This window comes from Carcharodon carcharias, chromosome 24 (assembly GCF_017639515.1).
Source record: "Carcharodon carcharias isolate sCarCar2 chromosome 24, sCarCar2.pri, whole genome shotgun sequence".
Lineage (NCBI taxonomy): Eukaryota > Metazoa > Chordata > Chondrichthyes > Lamniformes > Lamnidae > Carcharodon > Carcharodon carcharias.
The window spans coordinates 31854491-31878170 of record NC_054490.1 but is presented as its reverse complement, the minus strand read 5'-3'; the positions used below and the strand labels follow the sequence as shown (position 1 = coordinate 31878170).

Below are 23680 nucleotides of genomic sequence, written 5' to 3'. Positions count from 1 at the left end.
AACTTCCTAATTCATTGCCACATACTACCTTCCCAGAGCTAATGAATCAGGAGAATTCCATGTTGCATGCTACTTGGAGGAAGCTCTGCCCGTGACAAAGGCACAGAATATACATTTCGTGGGGTACTTAAATGTGCATCATCAAGAGTGGCTCGATAGCACCACTACCGATCAAGCTCGCTGACTCCTGACGGACCTATCTGCCAGAATGGACCTATGGAAGATATTAAGGATCCAGCAAGAGGGAAGAGCCTCCTCACCAATCTACCTGTCACACATGCATCTGTCTAATGCAGCAAACTGATGGAAGAGCGTAGGATGGCATTTCAGAAGCAGCATGAAAAATGAGGTGCAACCTGATGATGCAACAACACTCAACTACTTTCATGCCAAACAGCGGCAGCAGCATACAATATGCAGAGCTTAGCTTGTAATTGTTCTGCCTTCCAATATACCATTAGAGTGTGAGTGGCCTGAAATGTCACTGACTCTATCAGCTGCTTGGATGTGTCTATGCAGTGCTCACCAGATTGTGACTTCTTTGCTAAATGCGTGTGACTACCCACCAAAGTGAAGTTGTCTGCACTGGTGGAGGGTGGGTAGAATTAATGACAATGTGCACCCTCTGAGGTTTCCTCTTTCTCCTCAGAAGGGACGGCTGTCTCCTTGTCACAACAGCCCTTGACTTGCATGTGAGAGAAGAGTGATATGAGGGCAATGCACATTCCAACATGTCCATCAGACGACTCTGTGACCAGTGGTGGACACACAAACATTGTTTTTCGTGGTCTCTAGAGGCTCTCGTGTCCATCCATCTGGCCACCCATGTTCTCAGCTCCACAACCCATCTTACCATCGGTGATTACACGCCCTGCCTCCAGGTCTCCCAGCTCTAGCACTACATCTTTCATTGACATTCGGATGGCAAGTTCTGGATAAAGACACCCTTCTTGTTTCGTTCCCTGACATTGTGTGCTCTCTTCTACAAGCACATAAAATTCAATTTTTACTCACTGTTACAAGTCATGGACTAAGTTATGCTGGTGCATGACTGCCCATCATGGCATCACAGAGTCATGGCAGTGCAGGAGTCAATTTGGCTGACAGAGAGACTGACAAGTCTTTAACAATCAATGCTGATGCCTGGGCGTTGCCAGTGTCTGAGATGGGATGGCCTTTCTACCAATTTTATGTTCACCCTTAGTCGCTTAGAAGGCTGGAAACGTAATATTATTTGCTGCACTCGCCTTGCCAGAACACATCAGGTTATCAATCCTTCTGTGTCACTGTAACCACGTACCCCATACCTGCTCACCTACTTGGCAATCTCCATCTGGACTTGCTTGGATTGTCAGGATGATCTCCTCATCCAGTCCTGAGGGAACCCGACCTCCCTCCAAGCCCAAGCAGCCTGGAGGTGTTCCTCCAGGGAGGCATCAGTGAATCGGGGAGCAACCTTTGATCTGCCTTCTGCCATTTCAGCTCTTCATTCAGTAACATGGGCACCCTCGTTGGCCTTTCCAGAGTTGCAGTGTTTGAAAGTACTGTTGGCTGCCTTTACAGATGGCGCCAGCATTGTCTGAATCAGGGATTCCCCTGCCCGGGACCACCTGATTGGACGGCTCCACTGGCATTCTGGCTATTCACTGGCTGACTCTGACAATGTCATGTTCATAACTCTGCCTACTCTGTCCACACAGCCACACCAGCCACTTCCAATCATGATGTGGAGTCTCCACAGTTTCAGGTGTAATAACAGTCATTATCTGCAGCCGCAACACCAACTCCATTCCTGAGTCACTGACCATCCCACGTCCCTCTCTTGTGACTCAGGGTGAGGACATGGAGATGCTGTGCCTTTGTCTTGCACTATCATCCCTTCTGTCATTTAATCACTCCTGCACTTCGATTTTGTTCTTTTCTTGGCCCCTCATTTCCCTGTCAGTTAAACCCAGTCAAGTCACCACTTTTTTCCCAATTGTGATGAAAGCTCATTGAACTGAAACATAGCTTAATTTCGAGCATCAATAGTGTTTTTCCTTCTATACAAATATAAGTTTTGCTTCTTGAATTTCTTACACCTAACATTATTTTGTATTAATAGCATTCTTAAAATACCTGAAGATTTACCCTGGCTATTATTTTTTTCTCTCTCTGGTTTATGCGAGGTTGGTCTTACAGATTCTTGTGCCGGGGACCTTGCCTCCACTCTCAGCATAAAACGGTCACTGATGTCTCTGTACCTGGAATCAAACCCATTCACAGACCAATCGGATCCTGCTCTCCGTAGCTCCATACTCTCCTTCAAGTATCTAATGGATCTCGAGTGAGTATTTGTGCTAATTCTTAATGTAATCAGTAAACAGGAAGATAATTTAGACACCTTTATGTTTAATATTTGTCTTTAATATTCCCCCTGTTATTTACACAGATGTTCAATCTGTTTATTTCCTGTTTAATCTTTAATCTGTTTCAGGCTGAGGTATAATCAGTTCAGTCCAAATGTCAAAAGAGATCTGGAGTCACTGCAGGAATGCAGACAGGAACTGAGTGTGAAAGCGTCAACATTTCGATTAATAAACATTCCTGCTCTCATTTTGGTTTGATTTTCTGTCCCTCCCCTTTAAACAGCCGCGCTCCAGGTTTAAATCCTATTGGCCGTTTCCCAGTTTCCAGCTTGAGCTGAGTGAGCATCATCTCTCATTGTGGCATCAGCGGCCCAGCAACTGGATCACGACACTCAGCCACCCTGCCCCACAGTGTAGCTTCTGCAGTATATCCAGGGCTGAATGTTCCCCAATGGGGCAATGGGGAAATATACAGACAGGAAAGGCCCTGATTGGGGATCAGTCTGGACTGCAGTGGGACACTGACAATAACACGCAGTATTCCTGGGTTTGGGGGTAATGTGCCCAGGGTCCTCGTCAGTATCAGTGCCCAGTGACCCTGCTCAGAAGTGAATCTGTGTGGTTTCAGGATGGGGACAGGGTCTGTTCAGCTGTCCAATGAAGACAAAAAATAAAACTGCATAGGGTAACCCAGAAGGGTATCATATTGGGTGGGCTCCAGCCTAAGAAATTAGACTGAAATGATTTCAATATTTTTTGCCTTCCCTAAAGGAAGAAAACAACAGCCTTTGAAACAATTTATTTAAGTTAGACTCTACCATACTGATATTGCTGTCATTTTCATGCTGCAGGGTGAGTTTCTATTGAGCTGGAATGACAGACAGGAATGATGTTTGTCAAGTTAAGAAGTTGACCTGGTAAATTCACCTGCCCGCTCAAAGAGTTACAAAGTGGGGAAATTGAGTAAGCCAGTGTAAGCTACACTTTAGTGAAAAGGCAGTCTGCATTCTGAACCACTGCGGGCCTATTCCATTGATTGTGGTCTAAACACATAGCAGGTTAGTCAGCATTTAAACAGAGAAAATATAGCTTGATGGTCTGGGTCATGTTCCTTATGATGTAGCTCTGTTGTATTGACACTATTTCCCAGATACTGATGGACCTGTTGTGCATTACAATATTTCCTGCTGTATTTCACATTCCCCACCACATGCAGTTTGTTTATTCTTTCCTCACTCTGGTATTATAAAAGGCAAAGTTTCACTGTGTTCATCAGACCTCAAAAATCAAGGAATGGTAACCACTAATTTGTAATCAGCAATGACCAGATCAGAAGAAGATCACACAAGAAAGAGGGTCTGATAGTAACTATCACCAGGGGGCCACATACTGACAGATCAAGTGACAGAGGGATAAGGCTTGTTTTTGCTGAAAAAAGAGATATGTTTCAAAGCTTTTCTTGCACCCATCAGGATATGTGACAGCAGAACAACAATTTATACTGCATGAGAATAGAGAGCTGATTGGCTGGCAAGTGGACTCTGATTGATGGAGGCATTGCCCTATGGAGAATGCAACATGGGACTGTTAACTTCCCAGCTTTGTTCAAATTCAAACCAGGCAGGTTGACTCTGATTGGTCAGGGCATTGACTTGGTAAATAAACCATGGAATTACTGTTCCCTAAGCTTTTGCTTAGTTCAAAAAAGCGCAACGTGTGGACGTGCTCCTTCTATCTGCAAAGGACAGGGCCATGCGTGGAATATGCATGCGTAAGTGAGCCAAACTGTGAGCCCGACTCACCATCTTAAATTGGTTTTCACTGTAAATCTGAGCACAGTCAGGATTCTTTAGCAGGTGTCGTCGAATGGTAAATCACAACTAACGTTGGACACAATGTTTTGAGTTTTGCAGGCACGGCCTGGTTAGGCACCGTCAGCACCTTGCCAGTTGCGAACAGCCGAAGGGACATTTTGTTTCATATGATCCACCAATCACGGGGATGACTGGTCAGGTATTTTCAGCAGAACTCAAGTTCCCTCAGGATTCATGTAAAAATCACCAACTCAGAACTGCCACGTTGATCACAATACTGTGATGTAGAACTAACACATATATAATGGGAAAAAAACAGCTATCAGGAAGAAAAAAATAGCGTTTTATCAGAGTTTTCATATACTTATGTGATGCAGTCACTGACACCCAATTAGGGCTTCTAGCCCACAAATTACGGTGAGATAAAAGGTCATTTACTGGAGCAGATTTCAACTATCAGAGGAGAGTAGAGAATGGATTTTGCTGCAGTAACAATCCAGGGGTTATGCCAATAACCCACAGAATGAGTTCAAATGACAGCATGTACATTTTAATTCATTTTAATAGAAACTGGATTTTAAAAAGTAACTGTTGTCAGTGATCAATAATCTGTCCGAGTTTTTGAAAATGAAACGTGTCATCCTTATCCAGGCTGTTCTATATCTGACTCCAGAGCCTCTCAACGTGATTGACTGCCATGTTCGAGGCTTTGAACCGCCCTAGTATTCCGCTTAGCTGTATCAAACAGTTACATCAGTGATTCAAGAAGACAGCCCAACAGCAACGTCTCAGTGTAACCTGATTCGAAAAGTATAGTGAGCTCACCAGCGGCGACTACAGCTAGAAAATGGATGGAAAAGATATTGGTCACTCTGGTGTAAAAAGGGTGTTTCAGACCCTTGAAGTGGATGTTGAAAGATTTATGTGAGGCAGCCGATTCCTAAAGCCAGTTTCTCACCAGAGCTGCAAGTTGAAGGGTAAATGTTCATGCAGACACCGGGGAACTCCCTATATCTTTTTGTATTCGAGCGGCTGGGATGTGTTGTTTCCACTTGAACGGACAGAGGGCACCACGGATTAACACCAAGGAGATGAAGTCAAGGTGGGAGGATGGAGTTAACTCCCAGATCAGACATAATGGGAGTAAATGGCCAGAACAAGCTGAAGGGGCGGAATGGCTCCTCCTGTTCCCGCTGCCAGAGCTCGTTTAAACTGCAGGTGGCAGCATTCAAACCACCGGGAGAGAGATACAAACATCGGCTGCGATTTAATTCCAATCCCATTCCCTGGGCACAGGGCCGGAACTTGCTTCTGGCATGGGCTCCTGAGCTGAGATGGCCATTCTTCTGATTTTATATGTGTCAGTGGGTGTTCAGATGGTCTGTTCCTTATATGTAACCAGATTCCGCTGTGTTCAGTACTTTTATTTTGGGGTCACTAACAATGTCCAGATTCACAGAGACTCGGCCCCGGACCGCCTCACGGGCTCATTAATGATGATGGGTTATGTTTGTCTCTCCAGCTGCCGTCCCAGACCCAGCCCAGGGCCCGACTTGCAGAGTAACGGGACATCCGAGAGCGGACACTTTCCACGGTGACGAGCTGAGGGGCTCCCTCGACACTGGAAACAAGGTGGAAACTCAGGCCAGCAAGGGCGGTCATCAGTGCAGGGTAACCCAGGACAAACTGACCTGGGCTGAAGGGGGCCGGCGGTCTTTCAGCAGAAGAAATTTATTCCGGGACAGCGGCTGATTTCAACCCTCTCCCTCCATAGATAAACTGAACCGGGATAAATGAACTTTGTGACCGCTTGGAACCTCCATGACCTCCAGACCCTGCCAAAAAAACCCAAACCTAGAAAATCTGACTGACTGCTCTCTCCCCCAACACTGTAACTTTCACAAACTGTAAAATTAACATTTATTTATTGATCATCAGTCCGTGTTTGGACTGATATTTAAAAACTCTTTGAATTCCCCGGGTTTGTGTGGGTCACATGAGCCCACTATGAGATTTCTATGTTTCTCCAAATCTGCTCTGTGTATCCTCCACTCCACTTCAACGCATTAAAGGCTGTGCCTTCGGCAGCCAAGATGTTAAGCTATGCAATTCCATCCCTAAATCTTCCACATGGGCCCCCAAATCACTCTGCTCATCCACAGATCCTAGAAACTTCCAACTGAGAAAATACCCTGATCAATTTTTCTCAGGGGCAAGCTGAGTAAAGAAGTAAACATGAGTTTCCACGTCCCTGTTTCTAATTGGGAAACAGCCGAGCGGCTCTGAATTTAAAAGCATGGGGACTGGTTTGGTTCTTATTTCTGGGGTTCTGGCGTCCGGCATTCTTCTCTTTCCTCAGTCAGCACCCGACCTGGAGCCGGAGATGCTGACGCTCGGGCCCTCACAGTGCCAATCCCAGGCCAGCGTCCGGGGCCGCCCTCTGACCGGAAACAGCTGCCAAAGCCACCCAGACCCGGCCCGTTGCCATGAGAACACGGCTCAGTGGAGGCACTGCGCCGGCGCGGAGTCACTCTGGCGGCTGTGCGACGCACAATGTAGTGACGTCGGCACGAAAACTGGTGTGGCACTGCTGCACGTGTGAGAGAGGGAATGAAAGGAGTTTAGGCCAGAACTCGTTATGCACACAGGGACCTGACAATAGTATTTCAATACAAAGTCTAAAGCTCTGAAATCAAAGTTTGCACAATCAAATAAATAAATAAATATATTGCAATATATCTGTGGAGACGAACCAAATCTTAGCTTTTCATATCTAGAAAAGATTCAGACCTCTGATCCATTAACCCGAGCTTGCAGTATCTACAGAAGCTGCACGGTCTGCTCAGTCTGCCCAGCATTTTCCGTTTCATTTTAATTTCATTTAATTATTTCTGTCTTCAGTCCTTTCCCCTTTATAGGTGAGTTGAGAGTTACTGATACTGACGTCAATGCAGCTTTTGACCGACCGTACCGTCAAGGATCACAAGCAAAATTGGGGTCAATAGGAAGCAGGGAGAAAACTCGTAGCCGGTCGGAGTTATACCTCGAACAAAGGAATGTGGTTGTGATTGTTGGAGGTCAATCATCTCAGCTCCAGAACATCACTGCAGGAGCTCCTCAGGGTAGTGTCCTGTGCCCAAACATCTTCAACTGCTTCAGCAATGACCATCCCTCCAGCCTAATGTCGAACGTGGGAATGTTCACTGATGATGGCACAATTTTCGGCACAATTTACGATTCCTCAAACACTGAAGCAGTACATGTCCAAATCCAGGCAATATCCAGGCTTGGAGTGACTAGTGGCAAGTAATATCCATGCTGCACAGATGCCAAGCATTGACCATCTACAACAAGAGAGAATCTAGCCATCACTCCTTGACATTTAATGGCATTACCATTCCTGAATCCAACACTATCAAAATCCTGGGGGTTATCATTGACCAGAAACTAAACTGGACTAGCCATAAAAATGCTGTGGCTGCAAAAACAGGTCACAGGCTAGGAACCCTGGAGGGAGTAACTCACTTCCTAACTCCCCAAATCTTGGCGACCACCAGCAAGGAGTGTAATGGAATACTCTAACCTAGCTTAGCTGAATGGAGCAACAATATGCTAGAAGCTTGACACCATCATTGACAAAGTATCCACTCGATTGGCACCCCATCCAGCAACATCCGTCCACCACCAACGCACAGTAGCAGCTGTGTGCACCATCTACAAGATTCAGTTCAGCAACTCATCAAGGCTTCTTATACAGCAACTTCGAAACACATGACTGCTACCACCTAGAAGGACAAGAGTAGCAAATGCACGGGAACAGAACCACGAGAAAGTTCCTCTCACAAGTTCCCCTCCAAGCCCCACAATATAATGACTTGGAAATATATCGCTTCACTGTCGCTGGGTCAAAACCCTGGAATTCCCTCTCTTACAGCACTGTGGGTATAACTACACTGCAGAGGCTGCAGAAGGCAGTTCACCGCCACCTTCTCAAGGGCAATAAATGCCTGCCCAGCTAGCTATACCCACATTCCATAAATGATTTTTTAAAAATATTTTCTGTGAAATGTCCAGTGTTGCCCTCCGTTTTAATTTTTGCTTGTGTTTTGTTTATTTCAAGTAGACTGTGCTGAGAAATTAGACAGAAGTGCTGCCTAATGTCTAACACGTGATAACGCAGCGGATTTACAACTACTCAATATGTATTGAAAATCCATTACCATTTTTCTATTCTTCGTATTTTTCATTATAATATTATGTGAAACAATACAACAGAAGTTACAGAAAGAAAATACCTATTTCCGTTGCACGTTCCCCCGTTTGAGTGACACCAACAATGTGAATTTGAGCCACCCAGTTACAGTTCCCCTTTTCGAACAGTACATGCCCCCACACGCCGGAAGAATGAAGTTTACGGATTAGAGAAAGACACAACACAATAATTGTTCATATTATATTGGAGAAGGGAAATTTGGTGATACTAGAAATTAGGCAAGCTACAGTTATATTTTGTTCAGACACCAGTAGTAATATTATTTAAGCTCGCTTCTCTACAGTATGTTTCTCTCCGTTATTTGTCTGGTTTTCCACAACAAAAATGGATTCATTCAGATATTATGATTTCAATCTTTGTTGAATGGTCTTAGAGATTCTCTCGTCTACGATAAGCGGCGCATATTTAGTTTACTTTCTCCTGCATTATCAGAGAGTATGGAATTCATTCTACACGTTTCGCAGTCTGGTACTGTATGTGAGCCAGAATCTTTTAATTTCTCCCAGCCTCTCTTAGTGCCTGATTCTGTAATGTTTGGGATTGCAAGACTTACTTTGTTTCTGTCATTCTCTGACATTTTGGTGACTGTGGGATTCATTGTGCAACTGACAGAATCCCGGCGAAGAGTGACGGAAGAGGTAGAATGGAGAGCTGCAGATCTGTTGGTTTGACGTCAGTGGTAGGATAATGTCAGAATGTATTACTAAGGATGTGATAACTGGAAATTTTGAAAGGAATGGTAAACTTGAGCAGAGTCAACATGGGTTTATGAAATGGAAATCATGTTTGACAAACTTGTTGGAGTTTATCAGGATGTTACTTGTCGCATAGTTAAAAGAGGTCCAGTGGGTGTGGTGTGTTGGATTTTCAGAGGCTTTTGATAAGGTTAAAAAATCAACCACATTCAGATAAATAAATTATTAACAGAATGTTAATAAATAGAATTAGATTGCATGGGATGGGAGAACACACTTGTATGGGCTGAGAATTGGTTACCAGAAAGGAAGCAGAAAGTAGGAATAAACGGATCACTCTCAGGGCGCTAGTTACTAGTGCGGCTCTGCAAGGATCCGAGTTAGGTCCAGAGCTGCTCACAATCTGTATAAGTGCTTCTGACTTGGAAATCAATTGTAATGCCTCCAAATTTACGAATGTCACCGAACTGGGTAGGAATGTAAGTTTTGAGGAGAATGCAATGAGTCTCCAAGTATACTTAGGCTAAGTGAATGGGCTAGAACATGGCAGTTAGAATATAACGTGAAGAAGTGTAAAGTTTTTCACTTTGGTAGGAAAAAAACACAAAGGTGCTGGTGAAAGGTTGGGAGGTGTCCAATGGGGTGAGGGTTTCCTTGTTCATTAGTCACTGCAGGTGCAGCAATTAATTAGGAAGGCAAATAGTACATTGACGTTCATCACTAGGTGGATTGAGTGCAGGAGTAATGAAGTCTGGTTGAAGTTATATAGGCACTTGTGGAGTATTTTACACAGTTTTGGTCCCCTAATCTAAGGAAGGATGTACTTGCAACATAGGTTCTCCAGGCCAATCCCTGGGATGGCGGGATTGTTTTATGAGGATTGATTGGGGAGACTGAGAATATATTCCCTCGAGTTGCAAACTATGAGGGATGACCTCAGTGAAACGTACAAAATTCTTACTGAGCATGACAGGGTGGATGTAGATAAAATGTTTCCCCGGCTGGTGAGTCTCCAAGGGGAAATAATCTCAGGATAAGTGGTAGACTATCTATCCGGAGATGAAGAGCAATTTCTTCACTAAGATAGTGATGAACATTTTGAATTCTCAAGTACCCCAGAGAGCTATGGAAGCTCAATCATTGAGCATGTTCAAGAAGGAAATCTTGAAATTTCTGAAGACCAATGACATCAAGGGATATGGAGGTAGTGCTGGCAAGTGGCATTGAGGTCGGTGATCAGCCATGATCAAAGTGAATGGTGGAGCAGGAACGACTGGCCGAATGGCCTATTCCTGTTCCTATGTTCCTTTGTTCCTATGCCTGTAAGTCTGGATTTGTGATTGGTCAGCCTCTTGTACTGTGTATGACTCTTGGTATCATTCTGCACCCAGGCATCTCCTTTTTTTGTATGCATGATGTATCCCTTACCTTCCTTTCATTTGTACTTCCATTCACAAGATGGTGTTTCCAAATGAATATTTAATGTTGTAATATGCAATTAGTTTTTCACCTGGTATACAAATTGTAAATAGGGATAAATATGAACATTTAAGACGTGAATTTTAATCAGATGAAATCTGTGCCTTCTGAACAAATGGTACATCTACATGAAAAATAGACAGAAAATGCTCGAAAATCACAGGAGGTCAGGCAGCATCCGTCCAAATGTAAAGAAAGGGAAATAGGGAAAAAGAAGCAAAAACCACAGAGAAACCAAACAAATTGTGCCAGAGATTAAAATGTAAATTGCTGTCATGTTATGGCCACTGCTTACAAGAGGCACTTTTACACTCATTATTAATTAATTCTGTTTCCTTACCTACAGCTAAACCGAGTCTGGCCGGTTACATTCGGTTTTAAAGTATCTTATTTCAGCAAACTGTCCTGGATTGAAGCTTGATTCATTGATTTTCCTGAAATTCCTGTTCAGCACAGCTTCGTGAAAGAACCAGTGGAATGTTGCCGGGCAGTTAATGCGAAGGGTCCTTCCTTCCATGGATTCTCATATCCCGATTTAGCTGAAAAAAGCCCTTGTTCCTGACTCCGAATGCCGCTCACACATAATCTTCATTTGCACTCACTGTCACCTGCATATCAACCAGATTACAATTCTAAAGTTTATTTCCAATTTCGTGTGCTCGTCTGAATTATATTTACACTTCTCCCTGAACACAGGTCTCCTGCGTGACGAGGCGGGGATACCGGCCACTATCGTAAGGAGGAAGGAAGTAACTACTGAAACAAGTAGCGAAATCCGGAATTTACTTCGGCATTATCAAATCCAAATGAAAATGAAGATGTGGCTCCATTCTTTCAGGAATAAACCACTAACTGTGGGTCTGGAGAGACTGCGGGCTTCATTCAGTTAACTCCAGGAATGACAGGTTACCTTCTCTAAGTGAACTGACTGTGTTTCGAATCCAATTATGAATTTATGATGCTTAAAAACCAACAAATTGACAGATTTGTTGAACTGCAGAAATCGAATTGCCCCAATTTCAGGACAGTCATGTCGTTATGCTGTTCCTCGATAGTACAGTTGTCAGTATGCCCGCCTATCACGCTGGAGTCCGGGGTTTAATTTCCCGACGGGGAAAATGTTTATTATAATTAAGGAGACAAAGGAAATTGAAAATAGATGTTAAAAGTGAAAATTAGATGGCATTAGGAGGGAATGCATGCAGTAAAGATTGTTCATTAGTGATAGGCAGAGTCAGGAACAGTCAGAGAGTACTTTGTGGACAGCAATATTCAGTCCGTTGGTTTCAAAGCTCAGAGCCAACGGCGAGTTCGAAGCCAGAAACGGGACTGCAGTCTGAGAGCCTGAATGACTATTCAGAGCTCAGTAGGAGCATTGTCATCCGTTCCGGGCACCATATTTTCGGAAAGGTGAGAAGGTGCTGAAGATAATGCAAAGGAGATATACGAGAGTAGTAGCAGAGATGCGGGACTGCAGTTATCTGGAAAGAGTAGGAAGTTGGAGTGTTCTCCTTCCAGTAGAGGAAGTTCAGAGGAGTTTCAATGGAGCTGTTCAAAATGCTGAAGGAAATGAGAATAATCTGTTTCCGTTGAGGGAAGAGACGGTAACCAGAAAATCGAAAATTGACAAAATCATAAGAGGGGGAATGAGACGTGTTTCTATGATGCAGCGGTTTCTTTTGATCAGGGGTTCACTGCCTGAAAGAGTGGTGGACGCCGATTCAATAATAAATTTCAGAACGGATTTCAATATATCAGTGATTTTGGGGATATCCTGATGAGAATTGACCCAAATGAGCTTCTTAAAGCAAACCTCAGCTTTAAAGAATCTCAGTTCTTTGCCCCAGTTTGGGAAATTTTGATCTGCTTCTGATTAAAGTGAAATGAGAAAAGTGTTGCTCTGATATAATATTCCAGAGATGCAGGTGCAGTAACAAGCCTAATATTGAACAATAATGACTGACCACTAAATCCATTTCACCCCCAATAACTCTGACTAAACTGTATGATATTAGACAGATTGGCAGAATTTTATCAGATGAATGAACAGCACTTTCGCATCCTGAACATCATACAATTTTGACACTGCCTCAGTTCGTCTGTGATTGAAACTCTCACCCATGCCTTTGTTCACTCTAGGCTTGACTATTCCAGTGTTCCCCTGGCCAGTCTCATATCTTCCACTGTACGTATATCTATGCTGATCCAAAATTCTGCTGCCTGGAACTTCACCTCAACCAAGTCCAGTTAGCCAATCACCCCCGTGTTTTCTGACCTCCACTGGCTCCTTGCCTGGCAATGCCACAATTTTTAAGTCCTCATGCTTACTGTCATATTCCTTCGTGGCTTCACTCCTCCTTTTTTCTGGAACCTCCTCCAGACCAAAAAAAAATCCAGACTTCTGCTCTTCTGCCGCCTTGGTCATTCTGATTTTAATCAGTACTACATTGACAATGGTGCTTTCAGCTGACCTGGTCTAAAGTTCTGGACTCCCTCTCTAAACTTCTCCACTTTTCTAGCTCCCTCTGCTTCTTAAGATTTTCCTTAAAATCTCCCTCTTTGACCAAGCTTTTGTCACCTGATCTAATATCTTCTGTGGCTCAGCATTAACTTTGCTTTATTTGTAATGATAACGCTCTTGTTAAGAGGCTTGGGACTTTTCGCTCTACTGTAGCATCAGGAGTTAGCTGTGTTTGTATAGTGGTGAGCATGTATTGCAATCTAAACAGTCGATCGGGGTTCGATTCCCTGCCATTGCAGTTTGCTGGCTTGTAAACTTCTTAAATCAGAATCCCTAGCTCGGAGCTGAATTTGACCCGTTTCTTTGAGATTTTGCTCAGAAATCACACGTGCCATTAATAAAATATAATAGTTGAAACCCCCACTTACTTTCCATTTAAAATTTAACTCAAGTTTGTTCATTGTTGCTGATAATGAAGGTTTTCCCTGTGCTGTAATGTGGTGCCAAAATCAAATTACTCAGATTTAGTAAAATTCGCCAATTCTCTGAATTTTTCCCCGTGCTGCTTCCAATGTCTTATTTAAATATCGATTCCTGCACATAGATTGTTTTATTGTTCAAAAAGCGAGATACTGCTCACTCTGGGAATCTGACATCATAACAGATGGTGTTGGAAACACTAAGCAGGTTCAGCAGCATCTGTGGAGATAGGGAGGGGGGATTCACATTTCCGGTTGATAGAGGGTTTAACGAATAGACCCGCTTTTGAAACTGCAAAACTACCAAGGCTACACATTTCTTCCAGTATTTTCTATCAGCATAATGGAATGGTTACAGAAAGAGGGTATTCGGGCTCTGCAATCTGTGCTAGCCCTCTGGAGGAACAATTCACCCATTGTCACTGGCCATAACCCTGAAATGTTTTACAATTCATGTAAGTGTGGATTGATTGTATAAATAGCAGTCTTTGGTACTATCTGTGTTTGTCGGATTGATTATGTAAATATCAGTCTCTGGTAACATCTGTGAATGTGAGATTGATTCTGTAAATGTCAGTCTCTGGTACTCTCTGTGAGTGTGAGATTTATTAAATCAATATCAGTCTCTTGTACTGTCCATCAGAGTGGGATTGCTGATGTAAATATCAGTCTCTGTGCTATCTATGAGTGTGGGATTGAATCTGTAAATATCAGTCTCAGTTACTATCATTGAGGGTGTGGTTGAATCTGTCTCTGACTCACGAACAAGTAGCATTCGGGGTGGGACTAATTATCTCATGCGCAGATTTCTGCAATAAATCAGCAACTAAAATCAACATTTTTTTTTGCAAGTCACTTTGATCACTGAGCAAAAGAACTGGAGATGGGGAAAAAGGTTACAGGACGTTGAAAAGTGGGGACTTGTCCCTTTCAGGACGCCAAATTGTGATCATTCCCTGCAGGGATTTGCTGTTCATGAGCCCATCTTCACAACAATCCTGCAGAAACATGGGAGGAGTGAAGGAGTTTGTGAGTTTGCTGGGACCATGCAATAGCTAATATCTGACAGGTGGACTCTCAGATTCATTGCATCGAAGTGAAACACTTGGTTCCTGGGAGCCATGCCCAGTGACCCTGAGCTGCAAGTTTGCAGAGATTACAATAGGGAAGAGAAATTTAAACATGTGACTTTGGATCACTCGCTGGCACTGCCGCTGAGTGTGAGGTTAATACTGTCTTTGTCTCTGCTAAAACATCAGTGAGAGACCAGACAGCATCTTCGACCTCTCCAGTGGAAGGATTCTATGTAAAACTAGACTTTACCAGGTTCTCTGGACCATCTGTGTCTCACTGCCTGAACTCACCCTGACTCTGTATCTCATTCCGCCCTCTCTCTCTTTTCTCTCTTGGCATATAAAATAACTGTCTGGATTTTCAGGGTTAATCTTCTTCTTCTTAACTGGACACAGCAAAAGGGCAGCATGGTTTTGTTGTTTCTGCTTTCAGTCATTTTCACTGAATTATTTCCTCTCTTGAGAGGCTAAGAGTTTAATAGATCTCATGGGGAGACCAACTGGTGAAAGGAAACCCAGGAGGTGGGGCTGGTTTAAGGCAGCCTTACAAAGACAAATGGGCACATAGATGGGGAAAGTAGAAAGAGTCCAGGGGCAAACCAGGGAGAGACCAGGAGCAAACTGACAAGTAGACAGATGGGGGTGAGACAGAGAAGGGAAAAACAAAAAGAAGAGGTACATAAACAGCGTACACATGCAGGACAAGTAAAATACAAGATGGGGTGGACAGAACAGCAGAAATAAATGGTGGGGAGATGATAAGCAGCAATAAGGGAGGGAGACACAGAGAGAGAGACAGCAGGGAATCAGGAGGGGAAGACAGAAAGAGACACACATATGGGATGAAATAGGTGGGAAACAGAAAGAGGCAGAAATATGGAGACAGAATGGGTAGAGAAAAATGGAAATCAGCCAGAGAGACAACCTTGGGGAGACAGATGGGAGGAAAATAGATGAGGACAAAGAGTCGGAGTGAACTGGGAAGAGCAGACTGGAGGTGAAAGCAGATTGGGGAGACAGAACGAGGATCATGGAGATGTGGTGAGATATAACCAAGGTGGGAGCATGCAGATGGGAGAGACAGAGAGACTAGGGCTGCTGAACAGAGAAATATATAAGTTTAGGCATACAATGAAGGGACAGGTGTAGGGGGTGGTGGGGGAGTTGAGAGATGGAAAGAATAGACAAGGGCAGAGAGAGAGGGGTGCATGGGGGTTTAACCAAGGAGTGACAGATGGGGAAAGGGCAGAGAGAGCTGCATGGGTACAGAGAGAGGCAGATGTGGACAGACCCCCACCCCTCTCCTCCATTCCCCCTACCAGCAACGATAACAAATAAAAAAAGGATGTCAATGTTTTTTTTGAAAAAAAATCTTATGCATAAAATATCTGAAAGAACATTACAAAACATTTCTAAATCATCAGCACAACAAGTACAATCATTTTCAACTTTTACACATGGATCACAAGGTGCTTGAATATAATCAATGCATATTACAGTTATTTCATATGGTCATTACAGACAGTATTGGAGTTATTGACACAGATCATGTTGCACTCTGAGGTGCTTCAGTATAATTATAATACAATTAGTATTCAATGCATACACTTATTGCGAGCTGTACAGCTCGAGAGGTCCATACAATTTCCAGCCCCTTGGTTTACTCTGGCAGAAAGGTGACCTTTCCCCATTGCGCCTTGGCGGTGGCTGCCCCAAGCTTTAGTGCATCCCTCAGCATGTAGCCCTGGACCTTGGAATGTGCCAGACTGCAGCACTCAATCGGGGACAACTCTTTGCACTGGAAGACCAACAAGTTTCAGGCAGACCAAAGAATGTGTTTCACCGAGTTGATGATCCTCCAGTTGCAGTTCATGTTTGTCTCAGTTCTTCCCTGGGAACAGCCGGTAGAGCACAGAGTCCTTTGTCACAGAATTGCTCTGGATGAACCTCGATAAAAACCACTGCATCTCTCTCCAGATCTTCTTTGCAAAGGCACATTCCACAAGGAGGTGAACAGCGGTCTCTTTCCCACCACAGCCACCTCCAGGGCAACATACGTAGGGGATGTTGGAAGGATCTGACAGTTAGGGCCTTTTTCACCACCAGCCAAGCTACATCCTGGTGCTTGTTGGAAAGTTTTGGCGATGAGGCATTCTGCCAAGTGACTTTGACAGTCTGCTCGGGGAACCATTCGACAGGATCCACCATCTCGGTTTCCAGCAGGGCCTCTAAGACATTACATGTCGACCACTGCCTGATAGAATTGTGGTCAAAGATGTTTCTCTGCATAAATTTTTCTATGAGGGACAGGTGGCACAGCATGGTCCAACAACTAGGAGCCAGACCCATCCTTTGCAACACTGGGGACAGGTAGAACCTCAGCACATAATGACAATTGGTGTTTGCGTATCGAGGTCTGTGCACAGCTTGATGCAGCCACACACAAGGGTGGCCATCAGGATGAGGGCGAAGTTGGGCACGCTTTTTCCCCTGTTATCTTGAGGCTCATACATCGCGTCCCTGCGGGCACGATTCATTTACGACTTCCAGATAGCACGAAAGATGTCTTGGGTGATCACCATCACGCAGGAGTGAGGAATGGGCCAGGCCTGGGTACAGCAGCAGCGAGAGTGCTTCACCTCTGATGACCAGTTTCTTCCCCGCAATAATGACATTTTGAGGATCAACAAATACTTTTATGCAGGTTGTATGACGTGAAGCCCACGGACAGCGCGGCCTCCCTGTCCTTCCTGTACTCTTAGATGACAGTACACGGGAGATTCTGGACAAACTGCTAACACCTGAAGAACTGACTAAGGCCCTGGAGTCCTTCGAGAATAGTAAGACTTCCAGAAGCGGCGACATTCGGCTGAGTTGTATTTGGCTCCGTGGGACTGGGTTGGCCCATTCCTGCTAGAAGTGTACGAGAGTATGCTTCTTGCCGGCAGCATGTCAGAATCCTTGAGGAAAGGCATCATCACCCTCATCTACAAGCAAAAGGTGCAAAGAGAGGAAATTAGAAATGGAATGTGGACTTTAAGATCTGTCCAAAGTCATCACCAATTGGGTCAAGTTTGATCTGACCACCCCTAAACCACCCTCTCCAGACCTGTGCTGGGCCTGGCAGGAAGATCTCTGACAGCCTTGCGCTACCCAGGGATACGATTGCCTATGTGCAGGACAGGGGTGTGGATACCTGCCTCATCAGCCTGAATCAGGAAATTGGCTTTGAAGATAATCGCACACCTACATGGTGGATGTGCTGTCCAAAATGGGGTTTGGGGAGGGAATATGCAACAGGATCCAACTGCTCTATACTAACATCAGTAGAGAAGCCTCAAAATACATAGACATCCTTATTTCAACCAATGGAGGGGTGGCGTCGGTCCCACATGCTCAGTTTTCTTTCCATCATAGACACTCGCGCCTTCCAGTTTCTAAATCATGCCCCGGTCCCTCCGAACTTTATGTCCAGCACCTTCAGGCTGTCTGACCTGATGGTCAAGGGGACAAAGGATCGGTAAGCCCAGTTCCCAAAGAACATGGCCTCGCTCTTACCACGATTTACTTTGGTTCCTGAGGCCGGTTTGAACTGATCGCAGATGTTGATCAGGCTGTGCACCGACAGCTGATCCGAGCAGAAGACAGTAACGTCGTCCATGTATCGGGAGACTTTGACCTGAGTGCCTCCACTGCCTGGGATCATTACTCCTCTTCTGCCTGGATCCTTCCTGATGGACTTAGCAAAAAGTTCTATGCAACACACAAACAGGACAGGGGAGAGAGGGCAGCCCTGCCTGACTCCAGATTTAATAGGAAAGCTATCTGATTTCCACCCATTGATTGAGACTGTGCTAATGATGGAGGCAGAAAGCAGGAAACTATAACATAACCTCAATATTTGTCATTGGAAAAATGCTAGAATCCATTATGGAGGAGGCAATAGCAGGCTATTTAACAAATCATAATACAATGAGGCAGAGTCAACGTGGTTTTGTGAAAGGGAAATCTGTCTGACAAATTTATGAGAGGTCTTTGAGGATGTAACAAGCAGATTGGTTAAAGGAGAACCAGTAGGTGTGTATTTTTATTTCCAAAGTCAATCAACAATATGCCACATAAAAGGCTAATGCTGATCATAAGAGCCCATGGTATTGGAGTGATATATTAGCATGGAAAGAGGATTGGCTAACTAACAGAAAATAGAGTTGGGATAAATGGATCAGAATTAGGTTGGCAAACAGTATCTAGTGGAGTACCACAGGGATTAGTGCTGTGGCCTCAACTATTTACGATCTATATTAATTATTTGAATGCCGGGACTAACTGTGTTGAGCCATATTTGCTGACAATACGAAGATAGTTTGGAAAGCAAGTTGTGATGAGGTTACAAGGAGTCTGCAAAGAGTTATAGATAGGTTAAGTGGGTGGGAAAAATTTTCAAGGATGGAGTATAATGTGGGAAAATGCATGGAGGTCCACTGTGGCAGGAAGTCTAGAAAAGCAGAGTGTTATTTAAATGAAGAGAGACTGCAGAATGCTGTGGTATAGAGGAATCTGGATTTCTTTGTACATGAATCACAAAAACTCAACATGTACGTACAGCAAGCAATTTGGAAGTCATTTAGAATGTTGGCTTTTATTGCAAAAGGATGGACTATAAAAGTTAGGGAAGCCTTCCTAAAGCTGTACAGGGCATTGGTGAAATCACATCTGTAGTTTTGCTCTCCTTACCTAAGGAATGATAACTTGCATTAGAAGCAGTTCAGAGAAATTTCATTAGGCTAATTCATGGGATGAAAAGTTTGCCTTATGATGAAAGGTTGGGCCAATGCTCAAGGGAGTTTAAAGGAATGTGAGGTGATCTTATTGAAGCTTATAAGTTCCTGAGGGAGATGGATAGTGTAGATAGTGAGTGGATGGTTACCTGATTTCGAACAGATCTAGCAACTTGGGACTGGACACCCATGAGGTGCTGTGGGCCATCAGCAGCAGCAGAACTTTACTCAACCACAACCTGTAACCTCATGGCCTGGCATATCTCCCACTCTACCATTACCACCAAGCCAGGAAATCAACCCTGGTTCAATGAAGAGTGCAGGAGGGCATGCCAGGAGCAAAACTAGGCATATCTAAAAATGAGGTATCAACTTGTTGAAGCTACAACACAGGATCACTTGCGTGCCAAACAGCATAAACAGCAAGTGATAGACAAAGCTAAGCGATCCCATAACCAACGGATCAGATCTGAGCTCTGCAGTTCTGCCATATCCAGTTGTGAATGGTGGTCGACAATTAAACAACTCACTGGAGGAGGAGGCTCCACAGATATCCCCTTCTTCAATGATGGAAGAGCCCAGCATATCAGTGCAAAAGATAAGGCTAAAGCACTCTCAACAATCCTTAGCCAGAAGTGCAGAGTGGATGATCCAAGTCAGCCTCCTCTAGAGATCTCCAGCATGCCTGCCTTCAGCCAATTCAAATCAGTCCACATCGTACCAAGAAATGGTTGATTTGCACTGGATACTGCAAAGTCTATGGACTGTGACAATACTCCAGCAATGGCACTGAAGACTTGTGCTCCAGAACTTGCTACGTCCCGAGCCAAGCTGTTCCAGCACAGCTACAGCACTGGCATCTACCCGGCAATGTGAAAAATTGCGCAGCTATGCCCTGTATACAAAAAGCAGGACAAATCCAACATGGCCAATTGCTTCCCCAAAAATCTACTCTCGATCATCAGTAAAATGTTGGAAGGAGTCATCAACAGTGCTATCAAGTGGCACTTGCTTAGCAATAATCTGCTGCCTGACGCTCAATTTGGCTTCCGCCAGGGTCACTCAGCCTCCTGCCCCCATTACAGCCTTGGTTCAAACATGGACAAAAGAGCTGAATTCCCGACGTGAGGTGAGATGCCCTTGACATCAAGGCTGCGTTTGACTGAGTGTGGCATCAAAGACCCCTGCAAAACTGGAGTCAATGGGAATTAGGGGAAAAACTCTCCCCTGGTTGGAGTCATGCCTAGCACAAAGGAAGAAAGTTCTGGTTGTTGGAGGTCAATTATCTCATTTCCAGTATTTAACTGCAAGAATTCCTCAGGCCTCGGCCCAACCATCTTTAGATGCTTCATCAATGACCTTCCTTCCATCATAAAGTCAGAAGTGGGAATATTCACTGATGATTGCAAGAAGTTCAGCACCTTCGTAACTCCTCAGACGCTGAAGCAAATGCAGCAAGCAAATGGCCAAATACAGCAAGACCTGGATATTCTCCAGACTTGGGCTGACAAGTGGCAAGTAACATTCGCGCCACACAAGTATCAGGCAATGACCATCCCCAACAAGACGGAATATAACTGCCACCACTTGATATTCAATGGCTTTACCATCGCTGAACCCCCTACCGTCAACATCCTCGGTTAAAAATTGACCAGAAACTGAAGTGGACTAGCCATATAAATACTGTGGTTACAAGAGCAGGTCAAGTCTAAGAATCCTGCGGTGAGTAACTCACCTCCTGACTCCACAAAGCCTGTCCACCATCTATGATGCACAAGTTAGGAGTGTGATGAAATACTCTCCCCTTGCCCGGATGGATGGAGCTCCAACAGCACTCAAGAAGCTTGACAACATCCTGGACAAAGCAGCTCGTTTTATTAACACCCTATCCACAAACATTCGCTCCCTCCACCACCGACGCACAGTAGCAGCAGTGTAACATGCACAAGATGCACTGCAGACCCACACCAAGGTTCCTTAGGCAGCACCTTCCAAACCCACGACTGCTACCATCTAGAAGGACAAGGACAGCAAATAGGTGGGAACACCACCACCTGGAAGTTCCCCTCCAAGACATTCACCACTCTGACTTGGAATTGTATCACCGTCTCTTCACTGTCACTGGGTCAAAATCCTGGAACTTCCTCCCTAACAGCACTGTGGGTGTACCTATGCCGCAGAGGCTGCAGCAAATTAGGAAGGCAGCTCACCGCCACCTGCTCAAGGACAAATAGGGAAGGACAATAAATGTTGGCCCAGCCAGTGATGCCCACCTCCAGTAAAGGAAGCATTAAAAAAACTCTCATGGGAGAACCTGGAATTAAGGGGGCACAGTTTAAAAAATAATGGGTCTCTCATTTCAGACCTAGATGAGGAGGAATTTCTTCTCTCAGAATAATGTCAATCTTCGGACTTCTCTTCCCAGCAAGCAGTGGAGGCTGGATCTTCGAATATATTCAAGGCTGAGTTAGACAGACTTTTGATTGACAAAGGAATCAAGGATTATGGGGAACAGGCAGGTAAATCAAATTAAGGCCATAATCAGATTGGCCATCATTTCATTGAATGGTGGAGCAGTTGGCTGAAAGGCCTTCTCCTGTTTCTTTTTATTATGAACTTACATAAGATCTGATGATTGTTCAATGTTCCTTTCGCAACACCTCAAAATTTATGAAAGTCCATTCCTACATGAAGGAAGATGGGGACACATTCATCTTGAGCTGCTCAGTGACAAGAAACATTCACAGAATCACATAATTGTTAAAGTATAGAATGAAGCCATTCGAGCCCATTGTGTCTGCACCGACTCTCTGAGCATTTTAACTTAGTGCCAATCTCCTGTCTTTTCCCTATCACCCTGTGCATTGTTTCTATTTAAATAATCATCCCATGCCCTCTTTAATGCCTCAATTGAACCTGCCTCCACACTTCCAGGTGCATTCCAAGCCCTAACTACTCGCTGTGTGAAAAAGTTTTTTTTTCTCTCACCTCGCATTTGCTTCTTTAGCATAACGCTTCAAACCTGTGCCCTCTGGTTTCTGATCTGTTTATGAGTGAACATAGTTTGTTCCTATCTACTCTGTCCAGACCCCTCATGATTTTGAAAACTTCTATCAAGTCTCCTCTTAACCTTCTCCTCTCCACGGAAAACAGTCCCAACTTCTTTAATGTTTCCTTTGACCATGAATTGTCTCTTCCGTGAAACTATTCTTATAAGCCTCTTATGAACTCTGTCCATGCGTTCACATCCTTCCTATCATGTGGCACCGAGAACTGTACTCAATACTCCAGCTGATGTCTGACCAGTGTCTTACATAACTTCATCATAACCTCCCTGCTCTTGTACTCTATGCCCTATTAATGAAGCCTAGAATACTGTATGCTTTAGAAACAGCTCTCTCTACCTGTCCTGCCACCTTTAATGACTTATGTACATATACACCCAGGTCTGTCTGCTCCTGCAAACCCTTTTGAATAGAATCCTTAATGTTATACTGTTTCTCTGTGTTATTTGTACCAAAGTGTACCAAATTTCACTTCTTCGCTTTGAACTTCATCTGTCACCTATCTGCCCACTCCAAAATTGTGTCAATGTCCTTCTGAAGTTCTTCACTGTCCTCCTCACAGTTTACAATTCTCCCAAGTTTTGTGTCATCTGAAAATTTTGAAATTGTCCCCTGCACACCAAGATCTAGATAATATATATATATATATATATCATGAAAAGCAAGTATTCTCAATACCTACCCCCAGGGAATTCCACGACAAGCCTTCTTCCAGTCCGAAAAATACCCATTAACCATTACTCTCTGTTTCCCATCCCTCAGCCAATTTTGTATCCAAGTTGCTTCTGTACCTTTTATTCCATGACCTATAACATTACTCACAGGTCTGTTGTGTGGTACAGCATCAAAAACCTTTTGGAAGCCCATTTAAACCACATCAACAGCCTTGCCCTCATCAACCATCTCTGTTTCCTCTTCAACAAACTCCAGCAAGTTAGTTAGACATGATTTAACAAATCCATGCCGACCCTTCTGAATCAATCCACATTTTTTTACATGTGACTATTCACTCTGTCTGAATAATGATTTCTAGAAGTTTCCCCACCATTGAAGTTAAACTGACCGTTCTGTAATTGCAGGGTGGATCTTTACAACATTTTTTTGCACAAAGCCTTAATGTTTGCAATTCTTCAGTCCTCCGGCACCTCCCCCGAGCGAACATTGAAAGATTATCGCCAGTCCCTCTGCAATTTCCACTCTCACTCTCTTCAATGT

The 23680-nt window shown here is 44.1% G+C and overlaps 1 protein-coding gene across 1 annotated transcript in view; it reads right to left on the bottom strand.

Moving 5' to 3' along the window:
* LOC121269377 (probable G-protein coupled receptor 139) overlaps window positions 1–18283 on the bottom strand; it is a 52682-nt gene extending 34399 nt beyond the window's left edge. Inside the window, exons 1-2 of the mRNA XM_041173959.1 lie at window positions 18181–18283; window positions 854–982 (exon numbers count right to left, since the gene is read on the bottom strand). Coding sequence (XP_041029893.1) covers window positions 854–982; window positions 18181–18283 — 232 coding nt within the window. The remainder of the gene's footprint in view (window positions 1–853; window positions 983–18180) is intronic.
* Window positions 18284–23680: the final 5397 nt, after the last annotated feature.